This window comes from Natator depressus, chromosome 7, assembly GCF_965152275.1.
Source record: "Natator depressus isolate rNatDep1 chromosome 7, rNatDep2.hap1, whole genome shotgun sequence".
NCBI classification, from domain to species: Eukaryota; Metazoa; Chordata; order Testudines; family Cheloniidae; genus Natator; species Natator depressus.
The window spans coordinates 89,979,772-90,002,520 of NC_134240.1; the positions used below are offsets into that span (position 1 = coordinate 89,979,772).

The window sequence follows — 22,749 nt, forward strand, 5'->3', positions numbered from 1 at the left end:
GTGTTTTGGGAAGCAATAAAGGGGACCTGGAACAACCTGGAAACACACAACAAGCCTTGATGAGATGAGTTTGTAATGATTGATGTATCATTGTCTTGCATGTAGGATTATATTTTATGCGTGTCTTTGCCTGCAAACTTTATTCAGCGGAAAAAATGCTGCTCTTTTCTTTATTATCTCTTACTCTTCCAATCACTCCGATGTGCCCATCAGCGTAGGCACCAGATACAAAAAGTACTACAAACACAATGTCTGTTTAGTTATGCCCAGGTCCTTGGTCTCACTGACAAATCACATTTTCTATAAAGTTGTTTTCTGAGCTTCTTTATGTAGGAAAGAGAGAAGGGCTATCAGGACATTTGGTAGCTACATTTAGTCAGGAAAACTCTGCAAAGCACTGTGACCTGAATGATGCATTACTTTTATTCACTCTGGTCTGCAGTCAGGGATTACCACGTCCAGAAGCCCTCTAACAAGCAAACCCTGGTCTAAGTCCCCAAGCTTCACCAGGTGTTTTCAGCCACAGCGTCATTGTTGATCCCAATATTGGAAGCATTCAGGGATTCCTGCAGATAACTAGGCCCTAGCCCTATGGGTTCTTTGACAACGACGACGACAAGGAGAAAAGCTTCTCTGGGGCCTTCACAGTCAACCCAGGGTAAAGCACACTGCAGTAGTCTAATCTCTAGTTGACAAAAGCATGGATTGCTATGGGGAAAGTCCATTTCTGAGAGGAGGGGACACAGTCCTATGCCTATATGAAGATAGAAGAAGATGTTTATGGTCATTGCTACTGCTTCGGTATTTAGAATTATTTCAATGGGAGTCACTGCTCACCACCTTGACAACGAGAGGTCACATGTCCCCTACAAATGGCACAGTCATAATTACTGGCATTTTCAAATAGCGCCTTCTTCACTTTCACACATGGGTGGCACATATAATAGGCACAGGAAGGCATTGCCTTCCCACACGGATGCAGCAGACATGCTGCTGAATGCCGGGGCCATGGTGGCCCTGCCTCTTCCCCTCCCTGCCTTCCATGCTACCGGATGTTTTTCTTTATTATGGTTCCCCAAGCAGAGACAGTTGAGAAGGCTAAGTAGCAGATAGCCTGCTTAGCTGCCCCTGAACCTGCATGGAACAGATACAAGGTCAAATTTCAGTCATGTATGCTTTCCCAGCTGCTGCAGTTTTCTCCGGCACACCACCATCTCCAAGACGCCACCAACCCTCCTCTCCAGAGATCCCAGCTTGCTGTGCTGCTGCTTGCTTTGCCGGTTCCTTCCCCCTCCTCCCTGCTCGGCTCCCTCCCTGCTTGGCCCCTCACCCCATCTAGTCCCCCCCCCCTGTTCCTTGGGTGGGCTAAGTGGGCTTCCTCCTTCCCTCCCCATCCTGCCCTGCTCATCCTCCTCCTCCACCCTCTCCCTGTTCGGTTGGCCCCAGCCAGTGAGTCTCCCTGCTCAGCCTCCCTCCTGCTTGCTCTTTGTGGGGTTTCCTCCTCATCCCCCCTGCCCACCTGTTCTCTGGGTTCCTCCTCCTCTCCTCTTCCTGCTTGTGTTTGGCCCCCTGTCCCCCGCCACTCACTCATTGCAGTCCCCTTCTCCCTGTTCACTCAGCCCTCCCCCTCACTGCTCTCAGTTCCACCCACCTTCCCCCTCCCTCACTTGCCCTATCCCAGTTGTTCATTTTAACATGTTGTCTTGTTGAGGGATGCTTTTTGTACTATGCATTATACAATGCGGGGGAGTGGGAGGTAAAGAGCCCCATCAGTTTGAAAAGTGGTTCTGGTTTTCACTGGCTGGCCTAGCTGTGGGATGCCTCCTGCTCTGCTGACGCTGGAGCAACTCAGCTAAGGTGTGGGAGGGCAGATCACTTTTAAAAGAGGGCGGGCTTTTGGAAAGCTTGCCTCTCTCACCAACAGAAGTTGGTCCAATAAAATATATTATTGCCTCACCCACCTTCATGGGTGGCAGGTATAATAGTCCAGGGGGAACCACCTTGTCTCTCTAAAAGGAAACACTGGACAGTCTCTACAAAAAGGAATAAATGGACACAAATCAGATGTCAAGAATTATAACATTCATAAACCAGTCGGAGAACACTTCAATCTCTCTGGTCACGTGATTACAGACATGAAAGTTGCGATATTACAACAGAAAAACTTCAAAACCAGACTCCAGCGAGAGACTGTTGAATTGGAATTCATTTGCAAATTGGATACAATTAACTTAGGCTTGAATAGAGACTGGGAGTGGCTAAGTCATTATGCAAGGTAACCTATTTCCCCTTGTTTTTTCCTACCCCCCCCCCCAAGACATTCTTGTTAAACCCTGAATTTGTGCTGGAAATGACTCCCCTTGATTATCATACACATTGTAAGGAGAGTGATCACTTTAGATAAGCTATTACCAACAGAAGAGGGGGTTGGGGTTGGGGTTGGGGTTGGGGGTGGGGGGGGGAAGAAAACCTGGATTTGTGCTGGAAATGGCCCAACTTGATTATCATACACATTGTAAGGAGAGTGATCACTTTAGATAAGCTATTACCAGCAGGAGAGTGGGGTGGGGGGAGAGAAAACCTTTTGTAGTGGTAAACACCCATTTTTTCATGGTTTGTGTGTATAAAAAGATCTTCTGTACTTTCCACAGTATGCATCCGATGAAGTGAGCTGTAGCTCACGAAAGCTTATGCTCAAATAAATTGATTAGTCTCCTTTTCTTTTTGCATATAAAACTCATCACACATAATTTCTGTGTGAAATAAGGAATCCCGTTGAAATCAGAGTTGTTGGATGATTCCTCTCTGAACTCTACTGTACCACAAATACAATTACCTACATGCACAGCCTGTTTAGTAATCAATTAAGAGTCCCTTCAAAGAGACTCGTTTGTTTTCCAGATAATGGAAAGTAAAATTTAAGGGAAGAAGCATGGTTTGGTGTTGAAAGCAGAGCTAGAAATGTGAGGATCTGGGGTTCTATTAATGGCCCCCCTGTCACAGACTTCCAGTGTGACACTGTACCCGTCATTTAAGGCTTAATCTCAATGGGAGTCTTTCCATTGATTTAAAAAGACAGCAGATAGGGGACTTAATTAGCATGTGCCTCAGTTTCTCCAACCGAAAAACAGGGATAATAATACTTGCCTGCCTCACAGGAGTTCGTGTAAATTCATTGTTTTTGGTTAGGTGCTTTGAGGTCATCAGGTGGAAAATGCTTAGAAGTGCAATTTTGCAAAGTGTTTTTTACAATTCCAAAACCTTTATGCTTCATTCATGCAGTATGCACTTCTCCTGGATCAGAGGAGAATTTCAATTTGGGACTTTATGGGACGACTCCTCCTCCCACGTGTGATGCTGGAGCAACTTGCCAGAAGGGGAGGGGGAGCAGAGATCCACCCCCATCATCACTTTTCAAAGTAGGAGGTGGGAGGACTAGACAAAGACGCAGGTAGGCCAGCCAGCCTTATCCTATGTGTGCAGTCAGTCAGTGTTCTGCAGGGAGGGCTGGATCACTTGTGGCAGCAGGCAGCCTATGCTGTCCTGTCCTCCGGGCCAGGGCCAGCTAACTGGGACTGGGCAGCTGAGGCTGAACAATAAATGGCCAGGAGGCCCCCTCCACCAGGGCCAGAGCCCTTCAGAGCATTCCTACAGGTAAGCAGTGGCAATTAAGTTTTTTCACTTGTTCAAATTCTGCGATGGGCAGGGCTGGGGGAGGCGCAGAGAGCTTGAGTGGCCGGAGCCTGGGGGGGAGAGAGGCATGGAGGTAAGGAAGGTGGGGCAGAGGGAGGAGGGACATGGTGGCGGGGAGGAGAGGCGGCATTGACAGGGTAAGACTCAACTCTTTTCAGTGGATGGGAGATTACATTTGCCTGGTGGCCAGTTTCTCATGAGAATGGGGCTGGTGATTTGGTTCCTTCACCCATGGGGATATGGGGTCTACCGGTCTGGTACATAAAGCTGGCACAACCATGCTGCCTCAGTGGGACTTTTTGCCTTCTTGGTTCTTTGAGCTAAGCGTGTATTACTGTTATTAAAGTAGCAGCTAGCCTTTATTTTACTGCCAGGATTCATCTCTAGCTGCAGCAGCCACTCCTCCTGGCAGTTCTTATTCATTGCCTGAGGTGCCTACTGCTGTTTAAACAATAAACACAGGAAGCACTCAAGCTTTGTTTGTGTGAAGAAGTGAAAATAAGGTGGCAGCTTTTGCAGTCTGATTCCAGCCATTTTCTTCCTATCAGGGTGCAAATGCCAGCTGAAGGTGAGGCCTGACACCTTGTTTTATTGTGTGAAGCAAGGACAAAGATTTCTCAATTAGCTTTAACTGCAGCTTACCATTATAGTTCCCCAGGATCATTGAGAGGGGGTCTGGGCACTTGAAAAGGCCATTTTGCAGGCTGCCTGCATATTAACTATCAGGGTAAATCAAAAAACCTGTGACTGACTTTTTTTTATTCCCAAGTTTAGTGCTTTTAATTAGGTACCTTCTGCATACGCAGCCTTCACAAACACCATCTGGTGCACAGTGGAAAACATGCTCCATTTTCTTTACAAAGAAATTGCAGAACAGTGGAGGGTTTTTTCAAACATAATTGGCTTAGGTTCAGGGATTTGGTTGGAAGGGGATGTGCACGTGGTGAGTTGGGGTGAGCAAGAAGGGGGAGGGAAGAGAGGAGGGAGACAGTGGGGAAGGGACAGGGCCTGGACAGAGCAGGGTCTTGGGCAGAGCAGGGGTGGAATATGGGCAGGGCTACAGGCAGAAGAGACTGGCTACTGCCTCCCCAAGCAGAAGCTTTACCAGAGGTGAAAGTAAGCCGGTACGCCCCAGTGCGGCATACCAGCAAGAGCCAGTGCACCGTACTGGGGCAGCTCAGCTTCCCCAGGGGGCAGTTTAAAGGGCCTGGGGCTCCCAGCAGTGGCTAGAGCCCCAGGCCCCTTAAATTGCCTCCAGAGCCCCGCTGCTGGAGCCTTAGGGTAGCAGCTGCGGGGGCTATTTAAAGGGCCTGGGGCTCCCCTGCTTCTACTGCCCCAGGCCCTTTAAATAGCCACCGGAGCCCCGGCGCTGCTACTCCAGGGCTCCGGGAGCTATTTAAAGGACCAGGACAGTAGAAACAGGGGAGCCGCAGGCCCTTTAAATAGCCCCCGGAGCCCTGAGGGAGCGGGGGCTCCAGGGGCTATTTAAAGGGCCTGTGGCTCCAGCTGCCTCTGCTACCCCGTCTTTTAAATAGCTGCTGGAGCCCTGCCACTTCCCCAGGGGGCACTTACCCTTGGAGGAGGGGGGGGGCACTTACCTTACAGGATGGGCTGGGGCTGGCTCTGACCCCCTCAGCCCCGCCCCTTCCACTCTAGGCCCTGCCCCTTCCGGGGGCCAGAGGTGGCCCCAGCGTACTGGTAAGTCATTGGACTTACTTTCACCCCGAGCTTTACCCACCTCCTATGCTTTCACACATTCCCTCAGGCCAGGGAGCTAAATCAGCTGTTCCTTGTGCAGGTATTTACTTCTAAGTCAGACTCTTGGCTTTTTTCTTGCTATGAAAGTAAATAGTACCATTTTTTAAAGCAGAGAGCTACAGTATGTTCATAGCATTCCCATTAACAGATAAATGAATTGTTTCACACAGGCCCAAGATGCAGCTGTTTATTATGTTGGCATATTTGTTCCAAGGAATTAGATATTCAGAAGAACTCATAAGATGGAACACTAAACATGGAGAAGAAATGCTAAAGAAGATCACGGTGGTTCCAGAATGCTTTATGAATGTTGTAAGTTATGTAATTTTCTCTCTTTAAAGTATGGATTGCATTATTACTAATACAACATCACTGATAATGATCTGCATGCCAAATTAATGTTTTTTGAGTCCAATTCACAATGAGTACAAGCTATGGTCATGTGTACAGTAGATGTACCTTGCATAAAATCACATAATAAGACAGCATGTTAGATTGGTGCTGCTACCACCTCACCTTTGGCTGAAAGGACAGGCAAGTAGCTGCTTTAGGGCACTGGGAGTCAAGACTCCTAAATTCTGTACCCAGCTCTGCCACTGATTCGCATTGTCTATGAGCAGTGTGCTTAAGGTCTGATCCAGCTCCTACTGAAATCAGTGGGAGTCTCTCCATGTATATGATCAAACATATACTGCTGTATGCCATAGTCAGTTATGTAGGCCTGGTCTACACTAGGAGTTGAGGTAGAATTTAGCAGCGCTAAATCGATTTAACCCTGCACCCCTCCACACGACAAAGCCCCCTTTTTTTTTACTTAAAGGGCTCTTAAAATCGATTTCTTTACTCTACCCCTGACAAGGGGATTAGCGCTGAAATTGGCCTTGCCGGGTCGAATTTGGGGTAGTGTGGATGCAATTCGACGGTATTGGCCTCCGGGAGCTATCCCAGAGTGCTCCATCCTGGTTAGCTTACAGGGAAGTAGAGTGAACCAAGGGGCGGGGGTTTCATCAAGGAGAAACAAACAGAACTTTCACACCATAGCCTGGCCAGTCATCAAACTGGTTTTCAAAGCTTCTCTGATGTGTACCGCGCCCTCCTGTGCTCTTCAAACCACCCTGGTGTCTGGCTGCGTGTAACCAGCGGCCAGGTGATTTGCCTAAACCTCCCACCCCGCCATAAACATCTTCCCCTTACTCTCACAGATATTGTGGAGCGCACAGCAAGCAGTAATAACAGTGGGAATATTGGTTTCGCTGAGGTCTAAGCGAGTCAGTAAACTGCACCAGTGTGCTTTTAAATGTCCAAATGCACATTCTACTACCATTCTGCACTTGCTCAGCCTGTAGTTGAACAGCTCCTGACTACTGTCCAGGCTGCCTGTGTACAGCTTCATGAGCCATGGCATTAAGGGGTAGGCTGGGTCCCCAAGGATACATATAGGCATTTCAACATCCCCAACGGTTATTTTCTGGTCTGGGAAGAAAGTCCCTTCCTGCAGCTTTTGAAATAGACCAGAGTTCCTGAAGATGCGAGCGTCATGTACCTTTCCTGGCCATCCCACGTTGATGTTGGTGAAACGTCCCTTGTGATCCACCAGTGCTTGCAGCACTATTGAAAAGTACCCCTTGCGGCTTATGTACTCGCTGGCTTGGTGCTCCGGTGCCAAGATAGGGATATGGGTTCCGTCTATGGCCCCACCAGTTAGGGAATCCCATTGCAGCAAAGCCATCCACTATGACCTGCACATTTCCCAGGGTCACTACCCTTGATATCAGTAGATCTTTGATTGCGTTGGCTACTTGCATCACAGCAGCCCCCACAGTAGATTTGCCCACTTCAAATTGATTCCCGACTGACCGGTAGCTGTCTGGCATTGTAAGCTTCCACAGGGCTATTGCCACTCGCTTCTCAACTGAGAGGGCTGCTCTCATCTTGGTATTATTGCGCCTCAGGGCAGGGGAAAGCAAGTCACAAAGTTCCATGAAAGTGCCCTTACGCATGCGAAAGTTTCGCAGCCACTGGGAATTGTCCCAGACCTGCAACACAATGCCGTCCCACCAGTCTGTGCTTGTTTCCCAGGCCCAGAATTGGCGTTCCACAGCATAAACCTGCCCCATTAGCACCAGGATGCCCACATTGCCAGGGCCTGTGCTTTGAGAGAAGTCTGTGTCCATGTCCTGATCACTCACGTGACCACGCTGACGTCGCCTCCTCGCCCGGTATCGCTCTGCCAGGTTCTGGTGCTGCATATACTGCTGTCTGTTTCAAAAGCTGCAGGAAGGGACTTTATTCCCAGACCAGAAAATAACTGTTGGGGACGTTGAAATGCCTATATGTATCCGTGGGGACCCAGCCTACCCCTTAATGCCATGGTTCATGAAGCCGTACACAGGCAGCCTGGACAGTAGTCAGGAGCTGTTCAACTACAGGCTGAGCAAGTGCAGAATGGTGGTAGAATGTGCATTTGGACGTTTAAAGGCGAGCTGGCGCAGTTTACTGACTCGCTTAGAGCTCAGCGAAACCAATATTCCCACTGTTATTACTGCTTGCTGTGCGCTCCACAATATCTGTGAGAGTAAGGGGGAGACGTTTATGGCAGGGTGGGAGGTTGAGGCAAATTGCCTGGCTGCTGGTTACGCGCAGCCAGACACCAGGGCGGTTAGAAGAGCACAGGAGGATGCGGTACGCATCAGAGAAGCTTTGAAAACCAGTTTGATGACTGGCCAGGCTACGGTGTGAAAGTTCTGTTTGTTTCTCCTTGATGAAACCCCCCGCCCCTTGGTTCACTCTACTTTCCTGTAAGCTAACCACCCTTCCCTCCTCCCTTCGATCATTGCTTGCAGAGGCAATAAAGTCATTGTTGCTTCACATTCATGCATTCTTTATTCATTCATCACACAAATAGGGGGATGACTACCAAGGTAACCCAGGAGGGGTGGTGGAGGAGGGAAGGAAAATGCCACACAGCACTTTAAAAGTTTACAACTTTAAAATTTATTGAATGACAGCCTTCTTTTTTTTGGGCAATCCTCTGTGGCGGAGTGGCTGGTTGGCCGGTGGCCCCCCCACTGCGTTCTTGGGCGTCTGGGTGTGGAGGCTATGGAACTTGGGGAGGAGGGCGGTTGGTTACACAGGGGCTGTAGTGGCAGTCTGTGCTCCCCATGCATGTGTATGGTTGAGCTGCAGCAAAGGCTCAACCACAAAAGCATGTATGCAGCTCAACCATACACTGGAGCATACTGGTTTGGTCCTCCAGCACCCTCAGCATTGAATCCTGCCTCCTCTCATCACGCTGCCGCCATATTTGAGCTTCAGCCCTGTCTTCAGCCCGCCACTTACTCTCTTCAGCCCGCCACCTCTCCTCCCGGTCATTTTGTGCTTTCCTGCACTCTGACATTATTTGCCTCCACGCATTCGTCTGTGCTCTGTCAGTGTGGGAGGACAGCATGAGCTCAGAGAACATTTCATCACGAGTGCGTTTTTTTTTCTTTCTAATCTTCACTAGCCTCTGGGAAGGAGAAGATCCTGTGATCATTGAAACACATGCAGCTGGTGGAGAAAAAAAAAAGGGACAGCGGTATTTAAAAAGACACATTTTATAAAACAGTGGCTACACTCTTTCACGGTAAACCTTGGTGTTAACATTACATACATAGCACATGTGCTTTCGTTACAAGGTCGCATTTTGCCTCCCCCCACCTCGTGGCTACCCCCTCAACCCTCCCCCTCCCCGTGGCTAACAGCAGGGAACATTTCTGTTCAGCCACAGGCAAACAGCCCAGCAGGAACGGGCTCCTCTGAGCGTCCCCTGAAGAAAAGCACCCTATTTCAACCAGGTGACCATGAATGATATCTCACTCTCCTGAGGATAACACAGAGAGATAAAGAACGGATGTTGTTTGGACTCCAGCAAACATACATTGCAATGCTTTGTTGTACAATGATTCCCGAGTACGTGTTACTGGCCTGGAGTGGTAAAGTGAAGGACGCAATAAGGCTGCCCTCCCCAGAAACCTTTTGCAAAGGCTTTGGGAGTACATCCAGGAGAACCGCGAATGCCAGGGCAAAGTAATCCTTTCACATGCTTGCTTTTAAACCTTGTATAGTATTTTAAAAGGTACACTCACCGGAGGTCCCTTCTCCGCCTGCCGGGTCCAGGAGGCAGCCTTGGGTGGGTTCGGGGGGTACTGGCTCCAGGTCCAGGGTGAGAAACAGTTCCTGGCTGTCAGGAAAACCGGTTTCTCCACTTGCTTGCTGTGAGCTATCTACAACCTCATCATCATCATCTTCTTCATCCCCAAAACCTGCTTCCGTGTTGCCTCCATCTCCATTGGAGTCAAACAACATGGCTGGGGTAGTGGTGGCTGAACCCCCTAAAATGGCATGCAGCTCATCATAGAAGCGGCATGTTTGGGGCTCTGACCCGGAGCGGCCATTCGCCTCTCTGGTTTTCTGGTAGGCTTGCCTCAGCTCCTTAAGTTTCATGCGGCACTGCTTTGGGTCCCTGTTATGGCCTCTGTCCTTCATGCCCTGGGAGATTTTGACAAAGGTTTTGGCATTTCGAAAACTGGAACGGAGTTCTGATAGCACGGATTCCTCTCCCCATACAGCGATCAGATCCCTTACCTCCCGTTCGGTCCATGCTGGAGCTCTTTTGCGATTCTGGGACTCCATCATGGTCACCTCTGCTGATGAGCTCTGCATGGTCACCTGCAGCTTGCCACGCTGGCCAAACAGGAAATGAGATTCAAAAGTTCGCAGTTCTTTTCCTGTCTACCTGGCCAGTGCATCTGAGTTGAGAGTGCTGTCCAGAGCGGTCACAATGGAGCACTCTGGGATAGTTCCCGGAGGCCAATACCGTCAAATTGTGTCCACAGTACCCCAAATTCAATCCGGCTAGGCCGATTTAAGCGCTAATCCGCTTGTCAGGGGTGGAGTAAGAAAATCGATTTTAAGAGCCCTTTAAGTCGAAATAAAGGGCTTCATCGTGTGGACGGGTGCAGTTTTACATTGATTTAACACTGCTAAATTCGACCTAAAGTCCTAGTGTAGACCAGGGCTTAGCCAACTCCCTAATCCACTCCGTACTTAGATTCCAGCACTATGGTGATGACTACTCCTGAAAAATCTAAAATACAGTAGATATATATAATCAATAGTTTCTTGATTTTGATGTTTGAATTTAACTGATGATCTAATCCCAGAAATTTAGAATGGCTTGTAATTCTTTATCATTTTTAGGGATGCAGCATTGAAATCTGACTATTACATAGTGTAAAGCAGTGCTCTCCAATTTTTTTACACCCAAGATCACTTTCTGAATTTAAGGGCAACCCAGGATCTACCCCGCCCCTTCCCTGAGGTCCCTCCTTCCCCAAAGACCTGCCCCACCCACTCCATCCCCCCCCCCATCACTGCTCTCCCCCACCCTCACTCACTTTCACAGGGCTCGGATAGGGGGTTGGGGTTCGGGTTCAGGAGGGGGTGTGGGCTCTGGGCTGGGGCTGAGGGGTTTGCAGTGTGGGAGGGGGCTCTGGGCTGAGCCTGGGGCAGGGGGTTGGGGTGGAGGAGTGGGTGAGCGGTGCAGCTCTGGGGAGGAGTTTGGGTGCTCCTGGCTGGGGCAGAGTGTTGGGGTGCAGGAGGGGTACAGAGTCCTGGCTCTGGGAGGGAGGGTCAGGGCTGAGGCAGAGTGTTGGGGTACAGGAGGGGTAGGGTGCTGGCTCTGGGAGGGGAGTCAGGGCAGGGGCTTGGGGTGCAGGAGGAGGTTCAGGGTGCTCCAGGAGAGGGCTCAGGGCTGGGGGTTGGGATGCGGCCTCCCACCAGGCAGCACTTACCTCCGGCGACTCCCAGTCGGTGGTGCAGCGTGGCTGCCTCTAAGACAGGCTCCCTGCCTACCCCAACCCCACGCCGCTCCCAGAAGGGGCCAACACAGCCCTGTGGCCCTGGAGGGACGGGGCGGGCTCCACATGCTGCCCCTCTCTGCAAGCACCGCCCCCGCAGCTCCCATTGGCCACAGCTCCCCATTCCCGGCCAATGGGAGCTGCGGGGGCGGTGCTTGCAGAGAGGGGCAGTGCACGGAGGGAGAATCCTGCCCTGCGCCCCATCCCTGGGGCTTCAGGGCTGCGCTGGCTGCTTCCAGGAGCAGTGTGGGGCCGGGGCAGACAGGGAGCCTTAGCAGCAGCCCCGCTGGGCTGCCGGAGATCGCAATCGACTGGGAGATCCTCTAGGATTGACCAGTCAATTGCGATCGACCAGTTAGTGACCACTGGTGTAGAGGCTGCACTACCCAGGTGAATCATAGAAGGGCACCTGTGGTGATTTACAGCATATTGCATCAATAGCCCTTCCTGGCCATCTGTTTTCCCCGGGGTTAAAGAGAGGGCTCAGAGCTTTGCTGTGCTTCAGTGATCGCTTTCGGGCCATTACCAGCTCGCATAATTAGAACTCTTGGTAAATGAACCAGTCCTCAGCAGCCCTGGGAACTGGAAGAGCACAAAGGTGGCACCTTCTCCCTGTGCCTCCTGTGTTGAGCAACAGCTCAAGTGGACATGTGGATTGGGACCAATGTTTCCTTCAAGAGACCTCAGTGCGCACACAATGTGAAAAATGGATATATGTATAAACAAACCTTTATTTGGCTCCCTGCAGACTGAAATCATCAGGTACCATGGATACCCCAGTGAGGAATATGAAGTTACAACAGAAGATGGATATATCCTTAGCGTTAACAGAATTCCTGGTGGGAAGAACAGTGGGAACACAGGTATGAGTTATTTGTATGAAGTAAGGAAGGCTTGGTGGCCCAAGTTTCTAAAAACAGTCCCCTAAATTGCACTCGAGTATATGCAGCTGCAATACAATTTCTGCCCATTTCTTTACCACCATGAAACATAGTTTTCAACCTTCAAAGATGCTAATAAGGGATATAGACACCATCTTGACCAAAACTTGGGGTAGAACTGATAACCTCCACTGCTGAAAGCATGAGTCTTTAGCTTGTACTAAAGAGCAAGACTGAGAGCTAACACAGAATTGCATTCTCTATGGCAGCAGTCTCCAACCTTTTTACGCCCAAGGTCACTTTTTGACTTTAAGGGCAACCCAGGATCTATCCCACCCCTTCCCCTAGGCCCCACCCCTTCCCCAAAGCCCGCCCCATGCACTCCATCTCCCTCCCTCCCCGTCACTTGCTCTCTCCCACCCTCACTCACTTTCATCAGGCTGGGGTAGGGGGAGGGAGTGTGGGTTCTGGGCTGGGGCCGAGGGGTTTGCAGTGTGGGAGGGGGCTTTGGGCTGAGCCTGGGGCAGAGGGTTGGGGTGCAAAAGGGGGTGAGAGGTGCAAGCTCTGGGAGGGAGTTTGGGTGCAGGAGGGGGCTCCGGGCTGGGGCAGAGTGTTGGGGTGCAGGAGGGGGTACAGTGCTGGGGGTTGGGATGCGGCCTCCCACCGGACAGTATTTACCTCTGGTGGCTCCCAGTTGTGCAGCGTGGCTGCTGCTAAGGCAGACTCCCTGCCTACGCGAGCCCTACACCGCTCCCAGAAGGGACCAACGTACCCCTGTGGCCCTGGGGAGGGGGGAAGCGAGGGTGGGCAGCATGTGGCTCTGTGTGCTGCCCCTCTCTGCAAGCACTGCCCCCCCAGCTCCCATTGGCCACAGCTCCCCGTTCCTGGCCAATGGGAGCTATGGGGGTGATGCTTGCAGGCAGGAGCAGCGCAGAGAGGGAGACCCCTTCCCTTGGGGCCACGCTGACCACTCCTGGGAGCAGCATGGGAGCCTGTCTTAGCGGCAGCCCCAGTGTGCCGCCGGAGATTGCGATTGCCTGGAAGTTCCTCTAGGATCGACTAGTTAATCACAATCAACCGGTTGGTGATCACTGGTCTATGGATTGGGTCCAGAGAATCACAGAGGACACACTGAGCAGTGGGTTACACAAGCAAAGTGTGTGACAACATACACATTTCAGTTGGTGAGTTACACTTTAATTTACAGATTACTCACATTTTCAAGTACAAAGATCTATTTTAAAGAGATCTTTTCACTATGTGATTCACATGCAACAATAAGAAAAGGAGTACTTGTGGCACCTTAGAGACTAACCAATTTATTTGAGCATGAGCTTTCGTGAGCTACAGCTCACTTCATCGGATGCATCATTTGCTCATGCTCAAATAAATTGGTTAGTCTCTAAGGTGCCACAAGTACTCCTTTTCTTTTTGCAAATACAGACTAACACGGCTGTTACTCTGAAACCTGTCAACATGCAACAATGCCATCCTCCCACATAGATCAGCAGCAGGGTGTGAAGGGCTAGGCCTTCCAATCCCTATTTTAGACCTTTACTGTTGAGGTCCAGCAGTAACTGCCCCCACCTTTTGGAGACTAGCCAGTGAAGGAGGACTTGACACACACTTTCCCAGTGATTTACATAACTATTTACTAGTCAGCAGTAGCCTCCTGTGTTCTATCCCTGGCTTTGGGAAAAGGTCTGTAGTTTACACAGGTTGGAAAAAAGATAATCCAAACTGGTTTAATCACTCTGAGTGGCAGTGTGATGCAGTTGGGTTTGTCACATTAATTAGAGATCTGGGTTCTAGATCTCCAGACTCCTTGCTAACTGTCTTCTAATTTGGGGTTCGTAACATGGTGTGATAAGGCAGCCCCACCTGGAGTGCCCTTCAGTAATCCAGGTGAGCCTGCCTCAGTTCCTCCTTTCAGATACCCGAAGAACTCCATGACAGGCTCTCTTGCCTCAATAGCACACCTTCTGGTAGCTGGTTTATTAAACAAACAACATGCAATTTCTCTGTAACCAGAAGTTCCAACATAGCTCATTTATAGGAGCCAGCCACTCTGTGACACACGGGAATTTCACCTGCAGATAAAATAGATGAGATTTGAACCCCAGGTCTCCTCTTGCCCCGCTCAAGGACCTTTCACCTAGATTACAGGCATATTTGGGGAGAGGCTCTCACATTTGTTTTAGAGTAGCAGCCGTGTTAGTCTGTATCTGCAAAAAGAAAAGGAGTACTTGTGGCACCTTAGAGACTAACACATTGTTGCCCCTCTGTAAGTCACACAAATTTGCCATTCAGATGCCAAAGCTCTAAAATACTCCACAGACAGAAAGTACCGATGTATAAGTCCTATTCTTGGAATCTGCACATGAGGAGTCACAATGTGGGCAAAGAACAGATCCCAGAGCTTTAGATTTCTTGCAAAAGGGGTGCAAAAAGTGACACAGTCCAGTGGGAAATTGCCAAAAGAGGTGACCTTTGACCTTATTATTCTTTCTCTATCAATCCACTTTTCATCAAATCAGCATGAAAAACCCAGTCATGCCCCACTTCTATTCTGTGTTTTGGTTTTTGCCATTTCAATGAGACTTTTACAAAATAAGGTCCTGTTAAAGCAAACTCTGTAACACAACCTTCACTACTGTGGAGCTACTGCCGTACCCTAATAAAATGGTCTTCCTTTTCAGGGCAAAAGCCAGTAGTGTTTTTGCAACATCCAGTCCTAGGAGATGCTACTCACTGGATTTCAAACCTGGACAACAACAGCCTGGGCTTCGTGCTAGCAGATGCTGGCTTTGATGTTTGGATGGGAAACAGCAGAGGGAACACTTGGTCTACAAAACACAGGACACTTAAACCTGACCAACAAAAGTTCTGGGAATTCAGGTAAAGTGAATTATTTAGAACTACTAAAAATGGAACTGACTGGCTCCTTGGAGACTGGCTGGGCTGGGGGATAGATAATGGGATAGGGGAGTCTTTCCCTTTCACATTATTAGCTGATACCTAGCCCAGATTGGTAGTGACCCAAGGGGTGGGAGGTGGCCTACAATGACAAGCAATATGATAAAAAGACACAGGGCACTCATTGGGGCTGAAGTGTGGGAGAGGAATGGTGGGGAGGGACTGAAGGTGTAAGGGAAGGGTGTGGTTAAAGGGAGGTGGATACTGAAGTGAGTTAGGGGAGGAGGAACAAAAGGAAGATAAGAAGCACACTGGACAGTGATAGTGAGATTGAGCAGCTGAAGGGCTGCAGTGATAGGAGAGAGTCAGGATAAAGTGGGATGGACAACCAATGGCAATGCAGCAAATGAGAGAAAAAAACACCTATTCAGAGTCAAAGTATCAAAACTGGTATGAGACTGAAGGGGTCTCCTGTCTGTAGCTCCTCATGGGCATGGGGAAAGGCCCATGGCTTGGTGCTCTGGCACATTGCACTAATCTCAGGTCTCCTGAGCTGATATGCTTCTGCCTTGATCTCTGGAGACAGAGCTGCCTTACTTTCTGAAGTGAGGCAAAGAACCCAAACCTCTAAATGGTTTGACTTAGTCATTGAACAGTTTCTGTTTTACTTAACTAACAAACTTGAGATTTACTAATGTGCATTCTAATGTAGTTGAGACTGTTGTAATTAATGCATGTAAGCCTTTTGTGTTTCCTCTCTGTAGTTTTGATGAGATGGGTAAATATGACATTCCAGCAGTTCTCTACTTTGCCATGAATAAAACGGAACAAAAGCAGCTGTACTATGTTGCCCATTCAGAGGGCACAACTTTAGGTAGGTGAAGGAATGCAAGCTGGTATACCATAGCATCCTATTTACATCCCAGCAGGATGTGGACTTCGGTTATTAACTCCCTTTCTCCCAAGCTTAAAAGTTAAAGGTAGAAATACTTTCTAAATTGAAATTGTCAACGTTTGGATAACTTTTCTCAGAACAATTTTTGTTTGTCTGAACTAAGCAAACAAATTGGTTCCTGACATCCTTTTAGACTTTCTTGGTAAGGTTTGTTGATATCAAACCTATTATTTAGAAGGTGGTCACTGTGAAAGCTTGCCTGGTGTCTTTGGTTATTATAGTTTTGCCAGCTCCTGCAATTTTATCACAAGCCTCACAATATTTGTTGCCATCTTCTGCAGTCAATGCTGTGTAACAAAGTTCCTCCTCTGCCTCGGTGGGTCCTGCGCCTATTGGCGGATTTGCTTGCCTCAGTGATTCACGGCAGCCCTCAGTTCGGCCATTCTTGCTAGTGGCTCAAACCTGCCATCCATTCAGCTAACCTCATCGCTGGCCAGCATGGGGGAAACGGAGAACAATCCACGCAGTTTCTGTGTCCCACCTAGTGGGTCAGGGCAGATCCCTTTCCAATTTAGACCTTCCCTTCTGGTGTTTCTCACAGACCAGGTTCAACTCCTCCTGTGTCCGATCAGGAGTTGGGGGGATGCGAGGGAACCCAGGCCCACCCTCTACTCTGGGTTCCAGCCCAGGGCCCTGTGGATAGCAGCTGTCCACAATGTTCCCTGAATCAGCTGCGTGACAGCTACAACTTCCTGGGCTACTTCCCCATTGCCTTCCCCCCAGCACCTTCTTTATCCTCACTGGAGGATCTTCCTTCTGAAGCCTGATCACACTTGAACTCTTCACTCCTCCAGCCGCACGCCTTCTCACTTTCTGCTCCTGGCACACCCCCTACTAACTGTTGGGAGGTCCTTTTTAAACCAGATGTCCTGATTAGCCTAACTGCCATAACTGAATCCAGAAAGTTCTTAATTGGCTACAGGTGTCTTGATTAGCTTGCCTGTCTTAATTGGTTCTGGCAGGTTCCTGATTGCTCTAGGGCAGCACCTGCTCTGGTCACTCAGGGAACAGAAAACTGTTCATCCAGTGGCCAATATATTTGCCTTCTACCAGACTCCTGTATCCTCCGTCTGTTCACGCCTCCGGGCAGAGTTCCTCTGGGCGGCGTCCACCGACTCCCTTGACGCCTTTGAGGAGCGGTGGGCGCTGTCCGGGGTCCTCTGCTCTGTGTCCCCATCCGGTTCCCTTCTTTTGACCCTTTGACCGCACTCCCGTCCCTGTTCTTCATTAGTTGTCCCCCGTAATTATTTGGCTTCCAGGTCCTGTGGACCTCCCCCTTAGGCTGTGGGGGGATCCTTTAGCAGTGGGCGAGCCTTGCCCACCCACTTCCTGGATCCCAATAGGACCAGACTCCTGTATCCTCCGTCCATTCACGCCTCTGGGCAGAGTTCCTCTGGGCAGCGTCCACTGACTCCCTTGATGCCTTTGAGGAGCAGTGGGCGCTGCTCGGTGTCCCCGTCCGGTTCCCTTCTTTTGACCCTTTGACCGCACTCCCGTCCCTGTTCTTCATTAGTTGTCCCCCGTAATTATTTGGCTTCCAGGTCCTGTGGACCTCCCCCTTAGGCTGGGGGGGGATCCTTTAGCAGTGGGCGAGCCTTGCCCACCCACTTCCTGGATCCCAATAGACCAGACTCCTGTATCCTCCATCCATTCACGCCTCCGGGCAGAGTTCCTCTGGGCGGCGTCCACTGACTCCCTTGATGCCTTTGAGGAGCAGTGGGCGCTGTCCGGGGTTCTCTGCTCGGTGTCCCCATCCAGTTCCCTTCGTTTGACCCTTTGACCGCACTCCTGTCCCTGTTGTTCGTTAGTTGTCCCCCGTAGTTATTTGGTTTTCCAGGTCCTGTGGACCCCCCTCTTAGGCTTGGGGGGGGATCCTTTAGCAGTGGATCCCAATAAGACCAGACTCCTGTATCCCACTGCTCATGTTTTGGAGAGAAGATTAAAAACACAAACTCTTGCAGCTCAAACACCAGAAGGCAAATAAAAAGAACCTAAACATTATTTAATTTCAAGCCAATCTTATTATTTTAGTGGGGCCTGATGCAGGATTTTTGTGTACTTGGTGTTGGCTATTCTGCTATTTAAAAAACAAATTGCTGGTACTATAGCCACTAAATCAGTGTTTACAAATTGTTTACTACGTATACCGTGAGTACAGAAAGTCAACTCAGTCCCTAGTGTATGAATACAATGAGGGATTTGATTCATTTGCAGTCACTTGAGGGTTCCTGGTTTACCCATAGGATCTGTTGGTGACAGTGGGATGGGGGATATAGGCTGGTATGCCATGTTGCACCATTGCCATTTGAAAAAAGTGGGGAAAAGACAAAAAATGGTGGTTGGGAGCAGGAAGCCTGTTACCACTTCTTGCATAATATCCTTTTCCCCTTTTTCCTCCTCGAGTCAGAACAGTATTAGGCTCTAAGACAAAAGTGATAAAACATGCATTTAGGCTGGGATTTTCAAAGGCATAAATAGAAGTTAAGCACCCATCTCCGCTAGGCACCTTTGAAAATCCCAGCCTTAGAATACAAATAGTACCATATATCTTCTATACATAGGCATTGTTAAGGCCATTTTAATTGCTTCTTAAAACACTGTGCAATTACTCACAGTACAGTGTATTTCTTTTTTCTCGGAACATTTGCCTGCCCTTGTGAATTTAAGTCACAGTTTTAATAGTCTTTTAAATACAGTTTTGAATGTGAACAATTAATTTACAACCCTATAAATAGTGCTTTAGAAACTGGGCATCATAAAACTCAGAAAATATTTTATGGGAATTTTGGAAACTGGATAGGAAAGATTCTGGAATCATCAAGAAATCTGGTTAATAGAAAATTTGGTTCTACACCAAAACGAGTTGAAACTATAATCTGACTCTTGGCCACCTGAATCCATCTGAACAATACCCCAAAACTTAATTTTTCCCAGTGAAGACTAAATGGAGATTTAGGATGAACATTTTGCTGTGATAATATAGAATCATAGGGCTGTAAGGGACCTCGACAAGTCATCAAGTACAGCCCCCTGTACTTGAGGCAGGACCAAGTAAACCTAGATCATCCCTGACAGTTATTTGTTAAACCAGTTCTTATGAACCTCCAATGATGGGGATTTCTCAAGCTCCTTTGGAAGCCTATTCCAGAGTTCAACAACCCTTATAGTTAGGAATTTTTTCCTAATCTCGAACCTAAATCTCCCTTGCTTCAAATTCATTACTTTTTGTCCTACTTCAGTGGGCATGGAGAACAATTATATAGCATTTGAATAGATAAAAGGCTACTTATACATTTTAACCTTCAGTTTGCTGCATGGTAACTATTTATTTTAATTATGGATGATTGCTTTGCAATAATACAAAATAATTTGTATTTTCTTAGGTTTCATAGCATTTTCCATTAGGCCAGACTTGGCTCAAAGAATAAAAATGTTCTTTGCCTTGGGGCCGGTAGCCACAATTACATTTGCCAAAAGCCCTCTGGTAAAGTTTGTGAGTCTTCCTGAAACACTGCTCAAGGTATGTCGTTCCTCCACCTATAGGGCCAGATTGTTGGCTTCAACTCCACCTGATCTGCTCTGCCTAAAAACAGAGGGGAATCCTTGGGTGGTGCAGAGCTGCTGTGTACCCCCTACTCCCTTTCTACTGGGGGGCATGTCAGGGCCTAAAAGAGTTAGGTGGGACTGGGAAGTAAACTCAGCAAAGCTGAAAATCTGGCTCTGAATATTTGATTATTCAGATATTTCTATGATGGACTTGGAGCTGCTCTACAATAATTTATGAATACTGCATGTTGGCCTGGTTATTGGGGTGTTTTCTGAATGACTGTATTTCTTTAACTCAACAAGAGTCTGTGTGGAAAAACAGGAAGGAAAGAAAAGAATGGCTCAAGACAATTCACCCCTCAACAAACACTCAAGAGTTGTTCGGAGACAGTGGCAGTCCTATTGGCTCTAAGGATTTTACTTCGATTGCCTTCTGAGCCTAGAAGAACAAAAGAACTATAGCATATTTAAAAAGTGACCTTTTCTCAAGAAAGAAGTAGTAGGGGAACAAGGACCCTACTGGGACCCTGGAACACAGGATCCTGGGACACTGGCTTGCCTACTTACCATTGTAGGATGGCAAGCCTATACGTAAGATAGATATGCTTAGAGATGGTTTTAAAATCATTTTTCTCTAAAAGCCTTATTCTTACTGCAAAATAAATAAATTCTTCTTGTCTAATAAGGCTGGTCACTGTACATCACCAATCACAGACTCCTGAAGGGAAGAATTGCAGGTGCCCAAATCCAGTCAGAACCACTGGATACCCATGGTTGATATGCAGAGGACTGTAGCCTAGAGCCAAGTCTAACAGTGGGAGAATTGTAAAATTATGTCCCAAGACAGAAAAAAGTCATGAGACCTGAAACCTGAAGGGTGCACCCAGAGAGACCAGACATGGGACAGAGGTGTAGCTAGTCCTACAGCCATGACAATTTCTTAGAATTCTATTTCCCTGTTTATGGAGGCAGGTAAAAGTTACACAGGAACGGCTCCTGGGGCCCCATGAGAACTGCCCCCTTTGGCCAGCATGTACATACATACTAACTCAATGTATACTAGTATTTTATATGCAAAGCAAACCTGAGAATTATCAGATTGGAAGTGATTTCAAAGGAATCACTACCACAACACTGGTGTGGGCTTGAACTATGGACTATCATGGACGTGCTGGTTGAGGTTCTGTAGTTAAGACTGAGTTGAGATTTAAATTTAAAGCCAGCATTCAACCACTTTGCTACAGATGAAGACTGCAGAATATCCTCCTCAAAATGACAGCTCTTGTTTTTTGAGTACAGTATGAATTTTCTGAGAATTTAAAAGTAAATCCTTGAATTTTGAGTTTAAAATTAATTTTTTGTCCCAAATGATCTTAATAATAGAATAATGCAGATACTTCAGACTTCCCAGATAGTTAAAAAATCACTGAAATCTCATAACCTCATTGAAGCTGGTGGCTACAGTGTCCTCCCCCCCGCCCCCTTTAAGATGATAGAAACAGTTAAGGTCTGTTGTGAAGTAATTGTGAGCTCTACCCAAAACACATCCAAAGCCACTCAGGAATATGAACTTGCCAGGTATTGTCTGAATTTGTGAGTGTGTGTGAGAGAGAGAAGCAGAGACGCACACAGAAACAAATAGAGAAGGAAGCTCCAGACACAGCCTGGACAAGCATAGCATGTAGCCCCAAGAGAAGTCTAGAAAGAGTTTTTGGAGGGGGTTATGGGGAAAAGGGGCTTATGGCTGTGAGCAAGGAGACTATCTTGTGTATCTTGGGTTCTCTTGTGTTCAGAGAAACATAACTTTTCATATTCTTTGTAAATAAACTAGATTGCATCAAAGCCCCTCAACTCTATCATAAATTTCTCCTCCCAAATTTTTGCTAACCACTTGGATCAAAAGGGTTTGTGTGGTCCTTTAAGAAATGTAGCATCTGAGTCAGGTTGCTTTTCTTCCAAATGATCTTAATAACAGAATAATGCAGACTCTTCAGACTTTTCATATAGTTAGAATTATTGAAATCTCCTACACTGGCTACATTTGAAGACCTTTTTTAGGATAATTGGTCATTTTTTGCCATAATTCATCATAACTGAAAGTTTCTCCTTTAGCAGAGGCTGACTAATTTTCTACTTCACCGTATGACATGAAGCTGGGATGTATGTGTGCAGAGGAATGGGGTGGCGGGGGAGGAATAGTGTGGGTGTGTGCATGCAGAGGAATGTAGATAACCCAGTGTGGATGAAAATGGCCGTTACGCCCTGGCTGCTTTCTGCTGCTCCAGAAAAAAAGCAGTCAGAGGCTGTCAATGAATCTGGCCCTAAATGTTAAAATAAAAATTTAAGGTTGATACTTCATTCTTCAAATTGGTAGAAATGTACATCATAACGTTTTCTTTGGTTTTCTTGTGTGTGTTCATGTGTGAAATATTTTAACAACTTAAAAACCCAAGGAAATTCCTAGATAAAAACTTGTTAAACTGGAGTTATGTTGAGAGGACATATCAGTAGCTTAAGGTAAAAACATTATAAGGATGCTGTAATTATCCCATAAACAAGCTTTACAAACTATAAGTCCCATTCCCTCTACCTCCCCACCCCAAAAATAGTACAATGTGTCTTAAAAATCAATATAATCTAATCTGGGAAAACAAACACTATTATGGATGAACTATAAATACATAGTTATTGCATGGCATCACTACATGGCAGAGCAGTTTGTGTGCCTTAAATTTGCATTTCTCTACCTTAACATGTTTGCATTTCTCTAAAGTGTAGCCTGAATTCTGAATTTCCTGGACTTGAAAATCTTGTTTTGGGGATAATTACAACTCTGAAATGTTTTTACCTTTAAATTATTGCTCTCAGCCTTAACTCCAGTTTAGTATATTTTTTTTCTGGGAATTCTATCTGATTAATTATATTGTTAGGGCAGAGTAGAGAAGCTTGTATACAGTTTGTGCTGTATCTGTTCTGTGGCTAAAGAACATCAGACTCCAAGGCTCTCTGTTTCACATACTCCTTTAGAACTACAGCAATGAGAGGACACAGAGTAAGACTTTGAATATGGTGAGTGTTAGTGGCAATGAAGAAGACTGCT

The 22,749-nt window shown here is 47.5% G+C and overlaps 1 protein-coding gene across 1 annotated transcript in view; it reads left to right on the top strand.

The window, feature by feature from the left end:
- Positions 1 to 3,308: 3,308 nt before the first annotated feature.
- Positions 3,309 to 22,749, top strand: part of LOC141991647 (lysosomal acid lipase/cholesteryl ester hydrolase-like) — a 34,852-nt gene continuing 15,411 nt past the window's right edge. Inside the window, exons 1-6 of the mRNA XM_074959981.1 lie at positions 3,309 to 3,654; positions 5,622 to 5,763; positions 12,100 to 12,214; positions 14,932 to 15,130; positions 15,913 to 16,022; positions 19,487 to 19,623. Of these exons, the coding sequence (XP_074816082.1) occupies positions 3,536 to 3,654; positions 5,622 to 5,763; positions 12,100 to 12,214; positions 14,932 to 15,130; positions 15,913 to 16,022; positions 19,487 to 19,623 (822 nt within the window). The 5' untranslated portion in view covers positions 3,309 to 3,535. The remainder of the gene's footprint in view (positions 3,655 to 5,621; positions 5,764 to 12,099; positions 12,215 to 14,931; positions 15,131 to 15,912; positions 16,023 to 19,486; positions 19,624 to 22,749) is intronic.